The following is a 17740-nucleotide window of genomic DNA, read 5'->3' as shown; positions in this document are numbered from 1 at the left end:
GCATGCGTACTAAAACCCATACGCATGCGCAGATCTGCGAACATCGCTCGGTACGAACGAGCGGCCGCTTACGAGCGGCTCTGAATCAGGCCCAATGTCAAGTTGTTATATACTAAATATGAACTAAAATAAGTTCAGAACACCGCAACTAGCCCCATGCCACTAGTTAGCGCGTTTTTCTTCAGGGAAGATATGAGTAAAACTAAACAACTATGCTCTGCGCTGCAGGAGGATCATGATCTCCAAGTCCTTGGCCTGGTGTACTCAGATGAGGGATTTTATCAATGCATTGCTGAGAATGAGGTGGGAAATGTACAGGCAGCAGCACAGCTCATTATATTAGAGCCTGGTAAGTGTCAATTGCAAAACATTACACACCCACCCCACCCCACCCCTCCAGAGTTTCCATTTAACCAGTACTTCCCAATCCGAATTTTGTAGATAATTACTGCATCCTCATCTTTCCACATAACTAATAATCCAGGCTGTGCTGGTGACCTATTTTATGGTTTTTATGAAAATTGGCTCCATTAATTCATTGTGTTGGTGACCTTTTTGTTAGTTGGAATGATGACATAGCCCCACCAGCAGAGTTTTGCTCCAGTGACCCATGCCTAGTTCTGATGTTCCCCACCCAGTCTCTTCCTGATCCTGGCTTCCTCAGCCCCCTGCACAGCATCCTCCTGTCTGTGCGTCATGTAGCCTGCTGCTTTATGTGTCATGGAAAGAGCCCCCCATGACTTTATTGGATTGAGGTTATAATCCTTTATTAAACTACATTTAATCAGTTCTTACCAATTTTGTCCCAGAGCACAAAGATAATTGAAATGGTAATAGTCGTGGCTATGAAACTATGACCTATCAATACCTTAAGAATACAAAACCTATTTTAGCCCTAACAATACAGTCCTTACATATCAAATTCCATATACAAATGCAAGTTCATATTTTGCATGTCTTTTTTTGTAACTTCTAATGATACAGTCCTCCTTGCTCTAAATTCTTCATAAAGACCTTCCAAATTTTGTTGATTTACAAAAAAACAAAAGTGCTGCTTAGATTTGCATATTAATTAGTGAAGATTGAATGTGTTGTGTACACAGGCTTTTAAGTATACAATGGAGGACTGTACTATTTTTAAGTTTTACTATATTAAGTAAGTTGGACATTTTAAAACCAGAGGACCTGCAGTGTGGCTGTGCGGTGTTGGTCCCTTTGTCAAACTGTTTTTTTGCATGTTTGTGGGCAGCACAGCCAGCCAGAGGTGCCACCTTATGAAGGCGATGAGGGGTCAAGATTTAGTGTGTCTGTTTCCACAGCCTTAAAGAGTTGCATCTTGACCTCTTATTGCTAGTGGTGTCCTACTCATTGGCAGGTGGCCCATGTCTGCATGGAGGCTGTGCATTGTTTGTTTATTTTCTGTTCTTGTTTTTCGCTTTTCGTGTCTTGTGTGCCTGTGCTTGTCCTCCTCTTCCTCCCCCCTTCCACTTGCCTTTGTCAAGGTGTTACCGTCCCAACCTCTCCTGACCCCTCACTGACCCGTGCCACTGCTCACCATGTAGCTGCCACACCAGGAGGCCCTATTCCTTCTTCTCCGCGGGATGTCGTGGCCTCTTTGGTGTCAACGCGCTTCATCAAGTTGACCTGGCGTGTGCCTGCTGATGCTCTTGGAGAAAATCTCACTTACCAAGTCTACTATAGCAAGGATGGAATGAACAGGTGAGTCTTGTCATTTTACTGACTGGAACACAGCTGCTAGCCATACATGAAATATGTATGTAAAACATTTGCATGTCTGAAATTGACTTTTCCATGATATTAGAATTACATTTTATATTTTTTTATGTTGAGTTCTACTAGAGGTGGCGTTGTATAATAAAATGTTTTAGTTTCCAGATAAGCGGTATTTTAAGGGCTGTGGCTTTCCTCATACTGGTTTTAGCAGCACTATCTTTTCGGTGATATATATATGATAACCTGTCACATATGCAGAACAGAGCGGAGTCTTCTTTCCAAAATTATCAGTGGAATGATGGTGACGCACAGGCAGCCATAGTGGCAAATCCATCTGTGCACAATACACTACATCCATGATAAATATGCCACTGTTCTAAATATAGTAAATTAAATCCAGCACCATAAAAGAAACGTGTCTTTGTTCATTTTTTCTAATGATCAGTATACAGTACAGTTCAAGGCCGTCCAGTGAAAAGGCACCCTGCGTCCAGTAGTGTTGTGTCAGTGCAGCCCGTATCATCCAAAGGACGCGCCAGGCACGTGTATAGAGCAGCCCAGAGCATCCGAGCAGCTCTCAACTTTATACTGTCGGTGGCCCCATCCCCACACGTGATGTCATGGGAAGGGGCAGCACAGGGTGGCAGTGAGCCCTGCTTCACTGTTGGTCCAGGTTGAGGAATATAAATACACACGCACTTGATAAAGTCATGGGTATTTTTTCTATTTTTATTTAGTGTTCCTCTCTATATCGCCTACCTTTTTTAATGCTTAACCCAGAGGTTCCCAATCGCGGTCCTCATGGCTCCCCAACAGTGCAGGATTTATGCTGCATACACACCCAACGATTTTATGAATGATTTTTTGTCAGATTATCTGTCAGATTTTTTAAAGTGTGATGAACGATTTTTTTGAACTAGAAACGATTTTTTCATATTAACTTAATGAAAATCTTTGAGTTGACTGAACTACAAACGTGAACGCGCATGAACGATAATCGTTCATCGTTTGACTCAAAGTGAATGTTTTTTTCAAACGATTATCGTTAAACGATAATCTTTCAAAAAATCGTCGTGTTGGTATGCAGCTTCAGAGATATCCATGGTTGAGCACAGGTGGTTAAGTCAAATTAACTGAGGTACTAATTAAGTCACCTGTGCTCAACCATGGATATCTCTAAAACCAGAACTGTTGGGGAGCCTTGAGGACCGGTTTGGGAACCTCTGGCCTAACCATTTATACTTTTATAAGTTTGTTGCCTCTATGCACCAGATTTATTAATAGCCATCTATCGAAGATGCAGAGCACTTCAGGGTTGTGTAAAAGATAGCTAAGAAATACATTCTGTTCCTTTTAGCTAGTAAACTTCTATAAATAACAGCCTAGCTATTTCGTCAACTAAACCTTTACTCATGAGTTTACATAAATCCCATTTTTACCATATTTAATTGTAATTTTCGCTGTTGAGAATTTTGTGCTATTCTTTCTATGAGCCTAAATTTTAGAACCATTTTAAAGCACTCACATCCTAGGTAGTGCCAATGTTGATGGTTCTGGAACAGAACAGTGTAATCTTCTCCTAGGAAGGGAAAATAAAGTGTCAGGTACACAATTTGTAGGTGTGATGTTTGTCTGGTTAGAATACATCCTCAGCCCCTAAAGCAGCGTACACACTTGGCGATTAGGAAATACAGTACGATTACGACATCGTAATCGTACAGTTGTTCCTGATGCCCTGTAGTGCCTACACTGAATGATGTGTCATTCAGTGCAGGCACCCTCACAAATCCCTGAACATGTCCAATCTGTCGTTATCGGCAAATTGACCAGCATGTTCAGGCGATGATAGATGTCGACTAGTAGATTTCTAAGAGAAGAAAAAGCTCTGTCGGTGCACAAATTGTGAGATTTACATAAAATGAAAAACCTTTATTAGATATACATTAAAATAATATATTGAATAATTGTTCAGCGAAACAAGGTTAATAAAGTGACTAGGTGAAAAATGTGACAATATATTGTGAATTACTAAATAAAATCTATTAAAAGAAAAACTCGTTTGTCTCTTTTATTAATTTGTCTATATTATTGTTATAATTGGATTAAGGTTAATCAGGATCGTAGAAAAATAATATATTCAGAAATAGAAATTCAATGAGGGAAAGTAGAATTAGAATCGGAATTAATAAGCTGCTCATTAATCTCCAATGAAAATCAATCTCTCTCTCTCTCTCTCTCTCTCTCTCTCTCTCTCTCTCTCTCTCTCTCTCTCTCTCTCATAAAAGGGGTACCCTCCTACCTTACATTATCACACACATGCTTGATAATAAATTAATATTCACTGTAATATATCCTAACCAAAACATATATTGGAAAGGCAGTATGTGAGTATTATTTAATTATTGTGCCATATTAGGCATTATTGCTCTTTCTCACTACTACATATTCCAGTGGTTAGTTTGTTGTTGGATGTTAAACATCTATAATTGATTGCATCCCCTGACTTTAAATTTATTGGGGTAATTCTTATTGTTACTAATATGTATTTGGAGACACACAGCGAGCGTGCCGACGCGCGTTTCGCTGTGTGCTTTATCAAGCCACGTTCTCTGTCTCCCCCCAAATGTCTTATATATATAATATGTTATAATATGGATTCATGTATGAGCAATATCAATTCATGGGGGAACCTGTCATGACGCTGCCGTTTAAGAGAATTTATTCCTTGGATAGCTTCGATTAACTAACATTGTTGCATATTATGTATGATACTAGTACTATATGAGAGGGTATATTAATATCTACAAGGAAATAGTAACTGAATAATACCCACACCGTTTTTCCACACAAACCTTTCATGCATGGAATAAACAGCAGTGGCTGCCAACATTGTTGCATAATACAGTATATACGTGCAACATTAGCATTGCAGCCAGAGTGAGACTGACTGATGTGGGGAAGAATACATATTATTAGTAATAACAACAATAAGAATTACCCCCATAAATTTAAAGTTAGATGATGGAATCAATTATAGATGTTTAACATCCAACAACAAACTAACCATTGTAATATGTAGTAGTGAGAGAGCAATAATGCCCAATAGGGCACAATAATGAAATACTCACATACTGCCTTTTCAATTTGTATTGGTTAGGATATATTACAGTGAATATTAATTTATTATCAAGCATGTGTGTGTGATATTGTGGGGTAGGAGGGTACCCCCTTCATCCGAATACTACTATATATATATATATATATATATATATACACATATATACATATATATATATATATATATATTTTGTTTTGTTATTTTTTTTTTACTGGAGATTAATGCTAAGCTTATTACTTCTGCTTCTAATTCTACTTTCCCTCATTGCATTTCTATTTCAGAATATATTATTTTTTTACAATACTGCTTAACCTTAATCCAATTATAACAATAATATAGACAAATTTAATAAGAGAGACACAACGAGTTTTTCTTTTAATAGATTTTATTTAGTAATTCACGATATATTTTCACATTTTTCACCTAGTCACTTTATTAACCTTTATTTCGCTGAACAATTATTCAATATATTATTTTAATGTATATCTAATAAAGATTTTTAATTTTAAGTAAATCTTACAATTTGTGCGCCATACAATAGGACAGAGCTTTTTCTTCTTTTTCTTCTCTTAGAAATCTACTAGTTGTCTAACTATCTGTCGAATGGCAGCACCCCCAGTCTGAATGTGATTCACTAGATTTAATATGGGGTTACGTTCATAATTATATGTTTAGTGTACAGATGTATTTTTTCCTTTGTCTTTGTGATGATAGATGTCGGAAACGACCAGTGGGAGCGTGCATCGCTGGTTGTTTCTGACATTATAGTGCACGATTAATGAGCGATTGAACGATTACGATGTTGTAATTGCTCAATCGCTCATTAATATCGCCAAGTGTGTACGTTGCTTAACACTGACAGAGAGGAAGCTCCATGTACCATGTCAGGGCTCCTGTACTATCCAAAAATAATTTTGTCATTTGCATCTTAGAGCTAATGAGTCATTTAGTGATTAACTTTTCCTAAAAACTAATGATTAAGTATAATTTGATCAGGGTAAAGCAACTTTGCTTAGTAGACAATCACAAGTAATATATCAAAAGCCTAATAAGGTTTGTTTAGGGGTTAAGGTTCCCTATGAAGTGTCATAGCTGTGTATATGCTAATATATTTAGCAGCGAGTTACTGTTGTGGCCTGGCAGCATTCTTTTCTCCTGTATATATCCCCTCCCCATCACATCAGACATCAGATATGGCGTCCCAAGTCCCACGGTAAACTGAGGGTTATACATGACTGGGCTGCAGGGACCTGGAATTGAAGAGATGATGATGGTCTTGAGTACCCCATCCACATAGTACAAGCATGATCCGAGTTGAGGAGTGAATTGAGTCTATATGCTCTGACCTACAGGTATCTGTATCCTAACCATGTCGGGATGCCGGCATCAGGATTCTGACTGCCGGGATCCCGAGCGCTGGCAATCTGTACCCAACCTGTCAAAACGTATTACTTTGCCATCAAGTCTGCAGATAATTATATTGAAGCCTTTGATAAGGGTCAGTTGGTATCCTTTTTTTGCTTTACACACATTGGTAGCACCATCGCTTTAATGATCGACCTCCTGCCTTTATTATGTAGGTCCTCGCTGTGCCTGCACATAACATGATTTGTTAGAGTGTGACTCCTGCTTGCTACATAAAAACATAATGCGCTCTCCGCCTGTGCATCGGATTTGGCTGTGCATCCTGTGCCCATCTCTGTTGATTATTTGATATGCAGCTCTAATTTCAGAACTAATGTCCAATTACATTTGTTTGAATGTAGAGTCTAGATAGAATTCTTGGGAGTTCTTGTAAATATTGTTTTGGGAGGTTGGGTACGCGATCCTGGCGCACACAGTGCTGGCTGTCAGATTCCCAGCGCCAGAATCCCGATGGTTGGAAATACAGACGCATGCAGGTTAGTAATTTAACCCTTCCCCTAACCCTACACCTAACACACCTTTCCTGCAGCTTAACCCTAACCCTCCCCTCTCGTAGTCTAACCCTAATCCTACCCCTAACCCTAATACTTACTGTCAGGATCGCAGCCACTGGGATTCTGACTCCTGTCTGGATTCTGTGCTCCGGCATTCTGTGCGCCAGGATGCCAACTGCATTCCGGTTTGGAGGACCCACCAGGGCCTGATTCTGCCACTGAATCAGAAGAATAGAAGAAAAAAGGAGCTGTTTTTGTGGGGCACTCTTGGGAGCACCACCGGTTACACGATCCTTTTCATATCTTTATATATTTATCGACAATAGAAAGAAAAACATATCGGTAAATAATTATCAAGACTTTAGTGGAACCTGTGCAACCAACTACCCCCAGTGCCCACTGAATCAGAAGTCATTAACTTGACAAAGTTGCTGGATTTGTCTTCGGTATTTTGTTACTTTTGTGGTCTTTTCTAGAGGTTGGAAGAGGCATTGTTGCTATTTACCTTAGGGTGAGATAAATTGTCAGGGATGTTCTGTGCGCCATATAATTAGGGATTTCAAGACTATTCGGAGTCTCTGTTGTGCATTAGGGCACCTTTTAGGACCCATTCCCGCTTTTACTTCCAGATTTTGAAGTGTGTTAATGAACATGCATAGGTTCTTACTTTAGAGATTTTTATGACTGCTCTGATGAAAGCAATCAAAATGGGAACCTGACATCCATTATACAAACTAACCTATAAATAAATGCATTAAATTATTGTTTACCATATCAATGTTTTCTGGCTCCGTGTTCATTTTAACTGTGATATTAACGTTTTTACAGTGCACCCTCCCCTCTTTATAGAGCTTAGATTTCTGTTTGTTACTATCTACAACTTGCAGGGAGCGTGTGGAGAACACCAGTCGCCCAGGAGAATTGCAGGTCACCATCCAGAACCTATTGCCAGAAACTGTGTATTACTTTCGTGTTGTGGCACAGAACAGCCACGGGCCTGGAGAAAGTTCACCTCCACTGAAGGTGGAGACTCAACCTGAGGGTAAGAAATGGGATGGTGAAAATAACCATACAGTGTAACAAACTACTTTTCTTCATGCTTTGTCATACTCGACACATTTAAATAAAAGTAAAGACTTTATGTATCAAGCAGTGAAAAATGTGGAGAAGTGGACCAGTGGAGAAGTTGCCCATAGCATTCTATTTATCTCCTACCTATTATTTTATAGACTGTACTTGATAAATGCTACTTCAAAGCTGATTGGTTGCTATGGGCTACTTCTCTACTGGTCCTCTTTTCCATGCTTTTCACTGCTTAATACATAACCCCTAATGTGTGATATGCAAGCACTACTCAGTGTACTGCAGTGAGGTTTAGTTGCTGTATTTCTTTTTTTTAATTTAAATAATTTTTTTGTCTTTCATAGTTCAAGTTCCTGGCCCGGCCCCAAATCTAAGGGCTACCCCCATTTCCCCCACTTCTGTAAGTGTCAGCTGGGAAACCCCACTCTCTGGTAATGGGGAAATCCAGAATTACAAGCTATATTATATGGAAAGAGGAGCTGGAAATGAGCAGGTAAGCAGTACACAGGTAAAGAGCACAAATCTCTGGCAGTGGTAATCGCAGGATGTTGAAAGGGGGTTTCCAAATCCTTGGTTACCGAACCAATGAAAAAACATCTAGCCACATATATTATATATATATATATATTCACTACAGTAAAATATACCACTCAGCCTATAACTGGGTACAGACACACATACACACCTCTATCACTAAGGGAACATGAATGCAGCAGTGCCCCCAGTAGTGGGTCCTCCCCTATGCAGTGCCCCATATACAGGTCCCCCCCTATGCAGTGCCCCTTATACATTGCCCTCAGTAGTGCACCATATACAGGTTCCCCCTATGCAGTGCCCTTAAATATATAACACATAACACACAGATTACTTACCTGAATCCCCGTTTCTGTGCCCGCCACCGTCTGCTCCTCTGTCCTTATACTCGGCACTATGGGAGAGACGTCATGACTTCTCTCTGATTACCCACTGCGGAAGCCGGAAGGCGGAGCTCATGAGTGAGCTCCAGCCCAGCTCCCTCTGTGGATGCAGCAGCCACTGAGAGTGTGTCTGACTCTCATTAGCTGCTAAAACAAACACCGCCGCCGCCAGGTAGTATGAGTGTACTACCCTGTGCTGTCGGCGGTGTGTTTGTGACTGTGTAGTGCGGACCGCACTCACTGCGGTCCACACTCCACTTACTGAGTGGCTGGCAGGGGGGGTTTCTGCGCGTGTGCCTGGGCTCTCTCCCGGCATCCCAACAACATTACCTATGCCTCATCCTGTTGGCTTCAGGACTTGTTGTATTTCAGAAGTGTGCTTCTGTGTTTCTCAGTGACAGCACCATTTCATGGTTTCCTTTTTTGCCATAAAAATGAGAATTTCACTACACACTGCTGTTCTTGAACCGTTGCAGAAAGTATACATTTATTGAAGTCTCCTTTTATTGTACTTATGTAAAGGCTGTATCATTAGCAATTTTCTGTTTTATTCACAATGTTGTATCCCAATAATACTATTCTATTTGCATACATTTTCTATGTCTAGAAGTCATACCAGAGGTTGTCTTGTGTCAGCATTGTGACAGTGATAAAATTACTGAGCATATCCAGTGTTCTCCTCAGAAAATGTTTCCAGCCGGGTGGCATCAAGAGGTACCCAGGTGGGGGCCTTCACAATAATAAAATGTTTTAAACCCTGACCTTATAATGACTTAAACTTGAAATAACACCATTTTATATTTTATATATTAATTATCTTCTTATTAGAGGCACATTCATCTGATTATGAAAAAGCTGCAAAGTCTGTAGGATCTCTTCCTTTTTATACAGTTCCCAGATACTTGCAGGTTCCCAAAGTGCCGGGTGGTAGGCTGATTCTTTCCGGGTGGTGCACACGCAAAAAACAGCCTGGGGAGAACACTGATATCAAAATGTTTTGTAGATAGGATCCTGCTCCTGAAGAACTTGAAATCTGATCACTTTGTTGATGTATTTTGTGGCTACTCAGCTGATTTGTCCTTCTTCACCCTGCAGGACATTGATGTGAGTGGGCTTACATATACTGTGAATGGACTGAAGAAATACACAGAATATACATTTCGCGTAGTGGCGTTTAATAAACATGGGTCTGGTGTATCAACACAGGATGTTATTATCAGGACTCTATCAGATGGTGTGTGGCCTATGATTCACTCTCCCATACTTTCCTCTACCTGTGTCCGCCTCCGTCACTGACTTTCTTCTGATTTTCTTTGCTTACAGTACCTAGTGCTGCTCCTCAGAACATGACCCTGGAAGTGCGCAGCTCACAGGTAACTATTACATTACAGTTCCATGTTTTGTGGTCCTTCATCTGAACTGTGAGCAAGCTGAGCCGTCCTGTAGTTATCACTGCAGGATATCTGTGAAAGGCATGTGATAATACTATTTGTCCTTATGTTTTTAATAGAGCATCATGGTGCAGTGGCAACCCCCACCTATGGGTACTCAGAATGGACAAATTGTTGGGTATAAATTACGTTACCGCAAGACTGCAAGGAAGACTGAAACAAATGAGATTCTGGTAGACACCCAGCTATCACAACTTGTTACTGGTGAGTGATGTCACCTCTCTGTGCTACCCTGTTGCTGTGTGATGCCTCTAACACGTTGTCATCTGTTTCCCTCCAGCACTGGAGCGGGACACAGAATACAGTTTTCGGGTTGTGGCTATGACTGTTAATGGTAGTGGACCAGCTACTGATTGGGTGGCTGCTGAGACTTTTGAAAATGATCTGGATGGTGAGATTGCTTTATGAGATTTTAGCTTACTTGTTAATGGAAAATGCATTAATTTCACTGCTGCATTGGAATAAAAACAGATTTTTGTGTGTTTATCGTGTTCTATTTTCATTCATACGTCAGTCTATGAATTCTAGTAGCTAAGCAGACCTCAATAGCACCCACTGCATGTAAGGATACATTATTATGTTTGCTAAGGAAGGGTTTCCCAACTCCAGGTCTCAGGGAACCCTAACAGTGCATGTTTTCCACATCAACTTGTTGGAGCACAGGTGCATTCATTACTGACTAATATGTTTTAAAAGGTCCACAAGTGGTACTAATTATCAGAGCCGTAACTAGACTTTTTGGTGCCCTGTGCCAGAAAGAGCATTGGCGCCCCCCACATTTTTGAAGGGGACATAATGCACCCAAAAAAGGGCCATGGCTTCATGGGGAAGGGCCAGGGAAGAGATAGGTGAGGCCAGGAGATGCTGGGGATGAAATAAGAGGAAGCTACAAGCAAGAATGATAATAAACAGAAATTTAACAGGCCCAAACAGCGCCCTCTAACCTGTGGTGCCCTGTGTGATGGCACCGGCAGCACTACCCTAGCTACGGCCCTGCTAATTATTTCACTTATGATTCTGGGTAGACCTGGAAAACATGGACTAGAGTTGGGAAACATTACGCTGTAGTTTAACAGGTTCTCATTGTGTTTTTTTCCTATTGGATGTAGCCTATGTTGGATCTGACAATGTCCTTAGTAGCATCCTGTTCAGCGTAAGGAACAGTGTGGTCACATGCCAGTCTGTGACTGCTTGTTACCCTGACATGTCACGACAGAAACGAGAAAACAAATGCAAACTGGGAAGTCTAAGCAGGAGCTAGCACCACAATTGTAATGCCTATCTTTGTTTCCTACTAACGTTTTTAGCGCTCTACACTTTATCCATTTCTTGAATTCCCTCATACCAGTCTTGCTTGATTCCTATTTGTACTATTCGTGGTCCTTTTTTCTTCTATTGTGCTTATGTCTAGTATTTATTAATGTGCCTTTTCCTGATGTCTTTAGTTCTATATACACATATTCATGTTATTCTCCCTGTTCTATAGAGTCCCATGTCCCAGACATGCCAAGTTCTCTTCATGTGCGTCCATTAGTAACAAGCATTGTGGTGAGCTGGACACCCCCTGAAAATCAGCACCAAGTGGTCGTCCGCGGATATGCAATTGGCTATGGCCTTGGGAGCCCTCATGCACAGACTGTTCGTGTGGACCATAAGCAGCGTTACTACACCATAGAAAACTTGGGTAAAGAGTCAGATTCAGTCACTAATTTCATGCCTGTTTGTGTCATGTTTCATATCTGTAATAGATTAGGCAACATATATTTTACAAACCTATCTGCGTTGATCCTAGTATCTGACCTGTACATACAAAACATACAATATTATGTAATGAGATTAGCCTTACATGCATTGCTTTGTGTCACAACAGTGCCATCATGTGGACATTAAAAAAAAAAAAAGGTATGTTTCCTGCACTCATATAATATATACACAGCATAAGCATAAAGGAGCCCTTACATTAAAGGATCATTACTTGTATTCTAGTCATTCATTTTCACTATTATCTCCAGAAATACAGTATTTTTTTTTTTTTTTTTTTAAACCTTCCTTCTTTTAAATACCATTGATTATGTAGCCGCAGCCATAACTGTGATGTGTGTATACGTATATATGTGTGTTAGATATATATATATATCACCTTGTGTATATATAATATATATATATATATCTATCTATAATATCACCTTGTGTATAAAATATATAACCTTGTGTATATCAGTCTCCGAGTGCCGCTGATTTTCCGCTCTCCTATATATATATATATATATATCACCTTGTGTATATAATAAACAGTGTGTGTGTGTATGTATATATGTATGTGTGTGTATATATATATATATATATATATATATATATACCATAAGAAGAAGGCGGCACTCCTGGATATATAAAGCATGAAATAGCTGGTGATTTAATTCGACGTTTCGTGGCTAAAGCCCTGTCATCAGGGCACGTGTCTGATGACTGGGCTTAAACCCCGAAACATTGAATTAAATCACCAGCTATTTCATGCTTTATTTGTCCAGGAGTGCCGCCGCCTTCTTATGGTATATATGTGATATAATTATCTATATATCTCTCATATGATCTATATTATTTATAGATAGATATAAATTATTTATAGATAGATATAAATGCTAATAATAGTGCTTAAAGATGTCAAATTCAATTAAACTTGAGTTTGCAAAAGTGAGCTTGCTTTACAGCAATGCACAATCCCGAGAAATGCAAGATTCAACTACAAACGGCGATTTGCTGGACTCGCTGTGATGTTGCACAGTTTTTCTACAAAAAGCATCCTGACAGAAGTGCATTAAAAGTGGGCAGATCATCATGGACCCCCAAACCCCCCCAAGTAATATAGCAGGACAGTATAGAACAGTGATTCCCAACCTCGGTCCTCAAGGCACACTAACAGGTCCTGGTTTTAGTGATATCCATGATTGTGCACAGATGGTTAAATCAATATATCTGAGGCACTAATTAAGTCACTTGTTCTAAAGTATGGCTATCCCTAAAACCTTGACTTAGTGTGCCTTGAAGACCGTGGTTGGGAACCCCTGGTATAGAAGGTTGATTGTATGTATAATTATTGGAGGTTCTTAAAAGGTGTCCTGTTTTAATTTTTTTATTTATTGAGGGATTAATGAGAAGTTAAAGTATTTACAGTATTTTGGGGTACAGCAAAGTGTCTGTAATATGATTATTTAGCATGTTATGTAAAATGTTGGGAAAAACAATTCCCGCATATGTCCCCACATAATTTTAACCTATTTTGAGCTTTAGAGAAAGTCACCTGAAAGATGACATGTCTTTATTGGTCAGGTTATACTATTTAAGTTCCTCCAAGTTTATTATTATTCATTGGGACGGGTGTACCAGAGGTTCTGCACTGTGGGCCTGATTCAGACCCGCTCGTGAGCGCTCGCAAGCGGGTCGATGGTGGCCCAGTGCTCATGTGCACGATGGAGCCGGCTCAGTTGTGTGCATGCGCGAGACCCGGATAGCAATGGGCAAACCGTCGCTCCCGGTCTCGTACCAAAGGGGGCGTGCTGTCGATGTTGAGTGACAGCATGACCCTTTGGTGGGCGTGCCGGGGGCGTTGCTGCCCAGACGGAGGCGTTCCCATCGCGACCATCTTCCTGGCCGCTCGCTATAGCTGTGGGTGGTCACCCACAGCTATACGAGCGGCCAGGAGGCCCCTCTAAAAATAAAGAAGGACAGCCCTGATTCAGAGCGAGCGCTCTGTCAGAGCGTACGGCTCTGAATCAGGGCCTGTGTCCCAACATTTTTACCTTACAATAAAGATTTTTCCTACCTGTCCCTTGCTCTGGGGGTGCGCACAAAAAATTAGCTGGAAATCTGGTTTGCAGGTTTGGAATTGAATTGCAAATCTGGAGTCTGCCTGAAGTGCGACCTTTGCGCGCACTTACTAGCGGGTATCACCGGCAAAGGCCACAATAGAATCAACTCCTTAAGAGGTATACACACGAGACACTATCTTTGAACGATAACGATATTGCTGAACAATATATTGTTCATATCGTACCGTGTCTATGCAATGAACTGCCAACGATGCGCACTCCCGCTGGACGATAAGCATATCTTTGGTCGTCCGTACACGCAGACCAATTTGGACGATACCGTCAAGAATTGCCTATTCAGAGATGTGGCAGGATGACTTCACTGAAGATATCTATCGTAGATATCTTTCAGTGTATACACCCAATATCGTTTGTCCTGAGTTCAAGGAAAATCGTTCAGTGATATCGTTGATGCAGCACATCGTTCTGTGTGTACCCGGCTTTAGTGTAGTATTGTAGATTTATTAACAAAGAAATTAAAAACTTGTACATCAGATTAGTATTAAAAATGCATATAACAGTAGACATGGGAATAACAGCTAACTAAAGAGAAAGTAGCTTCTAACGTATATGAGTGATGGAAACTTTACGTTAGCACTACAAACTGGCACTATTACTGAGCTAGAAAAAAAAGTAGTGGTTTCCATCATTCTCCCTGATATTCTAGTCTGGGGGCCAAATGTAATATAGGATGAGAGTTTACAAAATGTGAGCGTTTAGCAGTAAACTCTCACACTATTAGATTGGTCGAGTTGTATCTTCAAAATAGGAAACCTGAATGAGAGTTTAAATCGTGAGTTTTTTAGTCTAAATACATGTGAGTTTGAATGTTCTCGGACTCTTACATGGGCCGAGTTTAAAAAGTGTGAGCGTTTACTGCTAAACTCTGACATTTTCTAAACTCTCACCCTGTTACATTTGGCCCTGGGATTTTGATAAGCGTCCTTGGGGAACTTCAACAGAAGTCCAGGTGGTATGCAAACATAAAATTGTCTCGACATGGTAACCATGTCGGCATCATTAAACACGACACCTGGAAAATGTCAACATTAGGGTTAGGGATAGAATTAGATTAAAACATTTTGTCGTCATTACATCAGTGTCGACTTGAATGTTGACATGTCAATATAATGATTATGGACAAAATATTCCACACCTGCCCAGGTATGGCTGTAGACTCATCGTGACGTGCTTTTTACATATTCACAACTCTTGCATGAAAAGAATCCTTGATGTCTGCTCTAAGCCCAGATAGTTGCTGGGTACAAGATGATTGGCTTATTCCAAGACCTAGCTCTGATGACCCTAGCACTGCACAGAGAGCTGCGTACCCTTAGCACACATCTGTAGAACCATTAAGTGAAATGTTAATGGGCTTACCTTTGTCATCTTATCACTAAGAATAATAATTTTTATAAAAATATCTAGTGACTCCAAAATTGGTATAGAACCAGAGGGTTGATAGAAAAACTAAGTTTGACTGCATTATTGTATTCTAAATCTACAGGAGGCAAGTCAGACCGCATGGGACTTATGACGTTTTTTTTTTTTTTTCCAAACCTTAACCTATCAAGCACATATTGATTATTGTCTCATGCACGCTCTTTTCCTGGATCTCTGCAAGCTAGGAACTTTTCAAACCAGTTTGATATTACACAAGCTTGGCTTATCTTTATCCTTTTGAATGACCTTATCTAATCAATACCGATGATGGCTATATAACAAAGAACGGTTCTATATCTTATGTTTTCTTCGATAGTGTTACTTGTTCACACATTAATATAATCCTGAATAAATCGGCCCTTGCCAGTGGAATATTATTGATATTGTGCAAAGTGGGTAGGTCATTTTCTGATTTGGTGTCAGGCCTGTTCAGTCAGCAATAACAGAATTTTAGCAGCTCTCCCTTTCTCCAAGCCTGTTATGACTGGTGACTTTAACCTATACCTAGAGCCCTTACTGGATAAATCATCTACTCAAAGGCCAGCGGTGTCCATTCATGCTCCTAATTCATTTAAAACTCTGAGGTAACGCTTTGGCCTCATTGATGCGTGGAGATTATGGCTCTGAAAGAGCGCTCGCTCTTAATCTGGGTGTTTTTTTTTTTGTTTTTTTTTGTGCGGCCCTCTGGCCGCTCACATAGCTGTGGGTGACCACCCACAGCTATTGCGAGCGGCCAGCATGATGGTCGCGATGGTCAAGAGCCTCCCTAGTGAGCCACAGAGCAAGAGATTTTCTCTCTCGCTCCGGGGCTTGCGCAAGCACAGTGCGGCCGCTGCGCGTGCGCAGAGCGCACCATCGAACTGCTCGCGAGCACTCAAGCGCTTGCGAACGGGTCTGAATCAGGCCCTATGTAATCATTCTGCAAAGGCCTGCACTTTCTGTTCTCACCCACTAGACATAAAGACAAATTGATTATATATTTGTTAAAGTTCCATGTGTTTCTCTACTATGCTTTTGAAAATGACACCTAGCGTCACGTATACTGACAGCAGCCAGGTCAGTCATCGCCACCGCCTGGAAACACAGAGATCTTCCTTCTGTGTCAGCAGTTGAAAACCGCAGCTCACATGTTACATGCAAGGGGAAAAAAATCACATATTGTGGGTGATTCTGAGTTAGACGCAACATGGTTTTTCCCTCTGGTCCTAATGGTTACCACGGGAGGATGCACAATGACATTGTATGGAGACCCAATCAGTTTCGATGGTTTGTAACTTGTGGGCGGCTTACGTACCAGAATGTGTCAGCGACTGCGTCTAAAGAAACAATACCACTGACACTGGCTGCTATGGTCCCTTAAACATGGTCCGCCTTTGTACGCACTTTGGCGGATTCATGTTGCTGCCGGTGGGGGTCTCCATAGGGCGCCCATTGGCAATGGCATTAGCAAAAAGATGCAGTAGCCACTACTGCAACTACATTCACCTCTGAATTACCCCCACTGTCTCCACAACAGGTCAGATCTGTTCATTCATTTAAGGATCACAGCATTTCAGTAAAGGATAACAACTGAATCCCCTCATATACTTAATATATTACTTAGAATTACTCCTGTAAACATCAGTACTTAACCACCCCCTATTCACTGTTGTCTTTTTTACTTTCCTCTGATCCATCTTATATAAAAATCTGTAGTGTATGTTGATAATGACTACCAGTCTAATCTATTATGTCCACTACTTAATGCATATAATCCGACATTTCTTTAGTAATTTAGACCATGTAAGTTTATCTGTTATTGTTTTGCACTATTTGTATTCGTCTCCGTTCAAATGAAAAAGCAAAAAATAAAAACAACCAAATAAAGATCGGTGGCATAATAAATGTGGCTATTGAAAATTTGTCACTTCCGGGTGTAAAAGAGAACCTTCATGTTCCTCTCATTAAGAAATAAAAGGGAAAATCACTCCAGCAATATTTTGATCTCTGTCCTAACGAGGAGATCTCCCTGCTGGCTGTCTGGCCCCACACACACCGGTGACCAGGATTGCTTGATAAAAACAGGGGTGACCCTGAAAAAACACAGCTACTGCCTGAGGATCAAGTTCTAACAAAATCTGCATCCAAGAAAAATGACATCCACATCATTTGGGTATTACTGTTACACAACTTCACTGCACTTAGGGCCTGATTCAGCTTTGGGAATAGA

At 40.5% G+C, this 17740-nt stretch overlaps 1 protein-coding gene across 10 annotated transcripts in view; it reads left to right on the top strand.

Annotated features, from left to right (window-relative positions):
* Positions 1-17740, top strand: part of NEO1 (neogenin 1) — a 156181-nt gene that overhangs the window by 122837 nt on the left and 15604 nt on the right. For 7 of the 10 annotated variants that reach the window (XM_088446243.1, XM_088446298.1, XM_088446234.1 and 4 more), the window contains exons 7-15: positions 229-349; positions 1503-1719; positions 7659-7813; positions 8199-8347; positions 9867-10005; positions 10095-10144; positions 10282-10426; positions 10503-10613; positions 11709-11906. In XM_088446243.1, coding sequence (XP_088302369.1) covers positions 229-349; positions 1503-1719; positions 7659-7813; positions 8199-8347; positions 9867-10005; positions 10095-10144; positions 10282-10426; positions 10503-10613; positions 11709-11906 — 1285 coding nt within the window. The remainder of the gene's footprint in view (positions 1-228; positions 350-1502; positions 1720-7658; positions 7814-8198; positions 8348-9866; positions 10006-10094; positions 10145-10281; positions 10427-10502; positions 10614-11708; positions 11907-17740) is intronic. The other 3 variants (XM_088446300.1, XM_088446289.1, XM_088446276.1) reach the window with 1 other exon arrangement.

This window comes from Taudactylus pleione, unplaced genomic scaffold (assembly GCF_031769625.1).
Source record: "Taudactylus pleione unplaced genomic scaffold, aTauple2 ptg000019l, whole genome shotgun sequence".
Lineage (NCBI taxonomy): Eukaryota > Metazoa > Chordata > Amphibia > Anura > Myobatrachidae > Taudactylus > Taudactylus pleione.
This window is presented reverse-complemented; position numbering and strand designations above follow the sequence as displayed.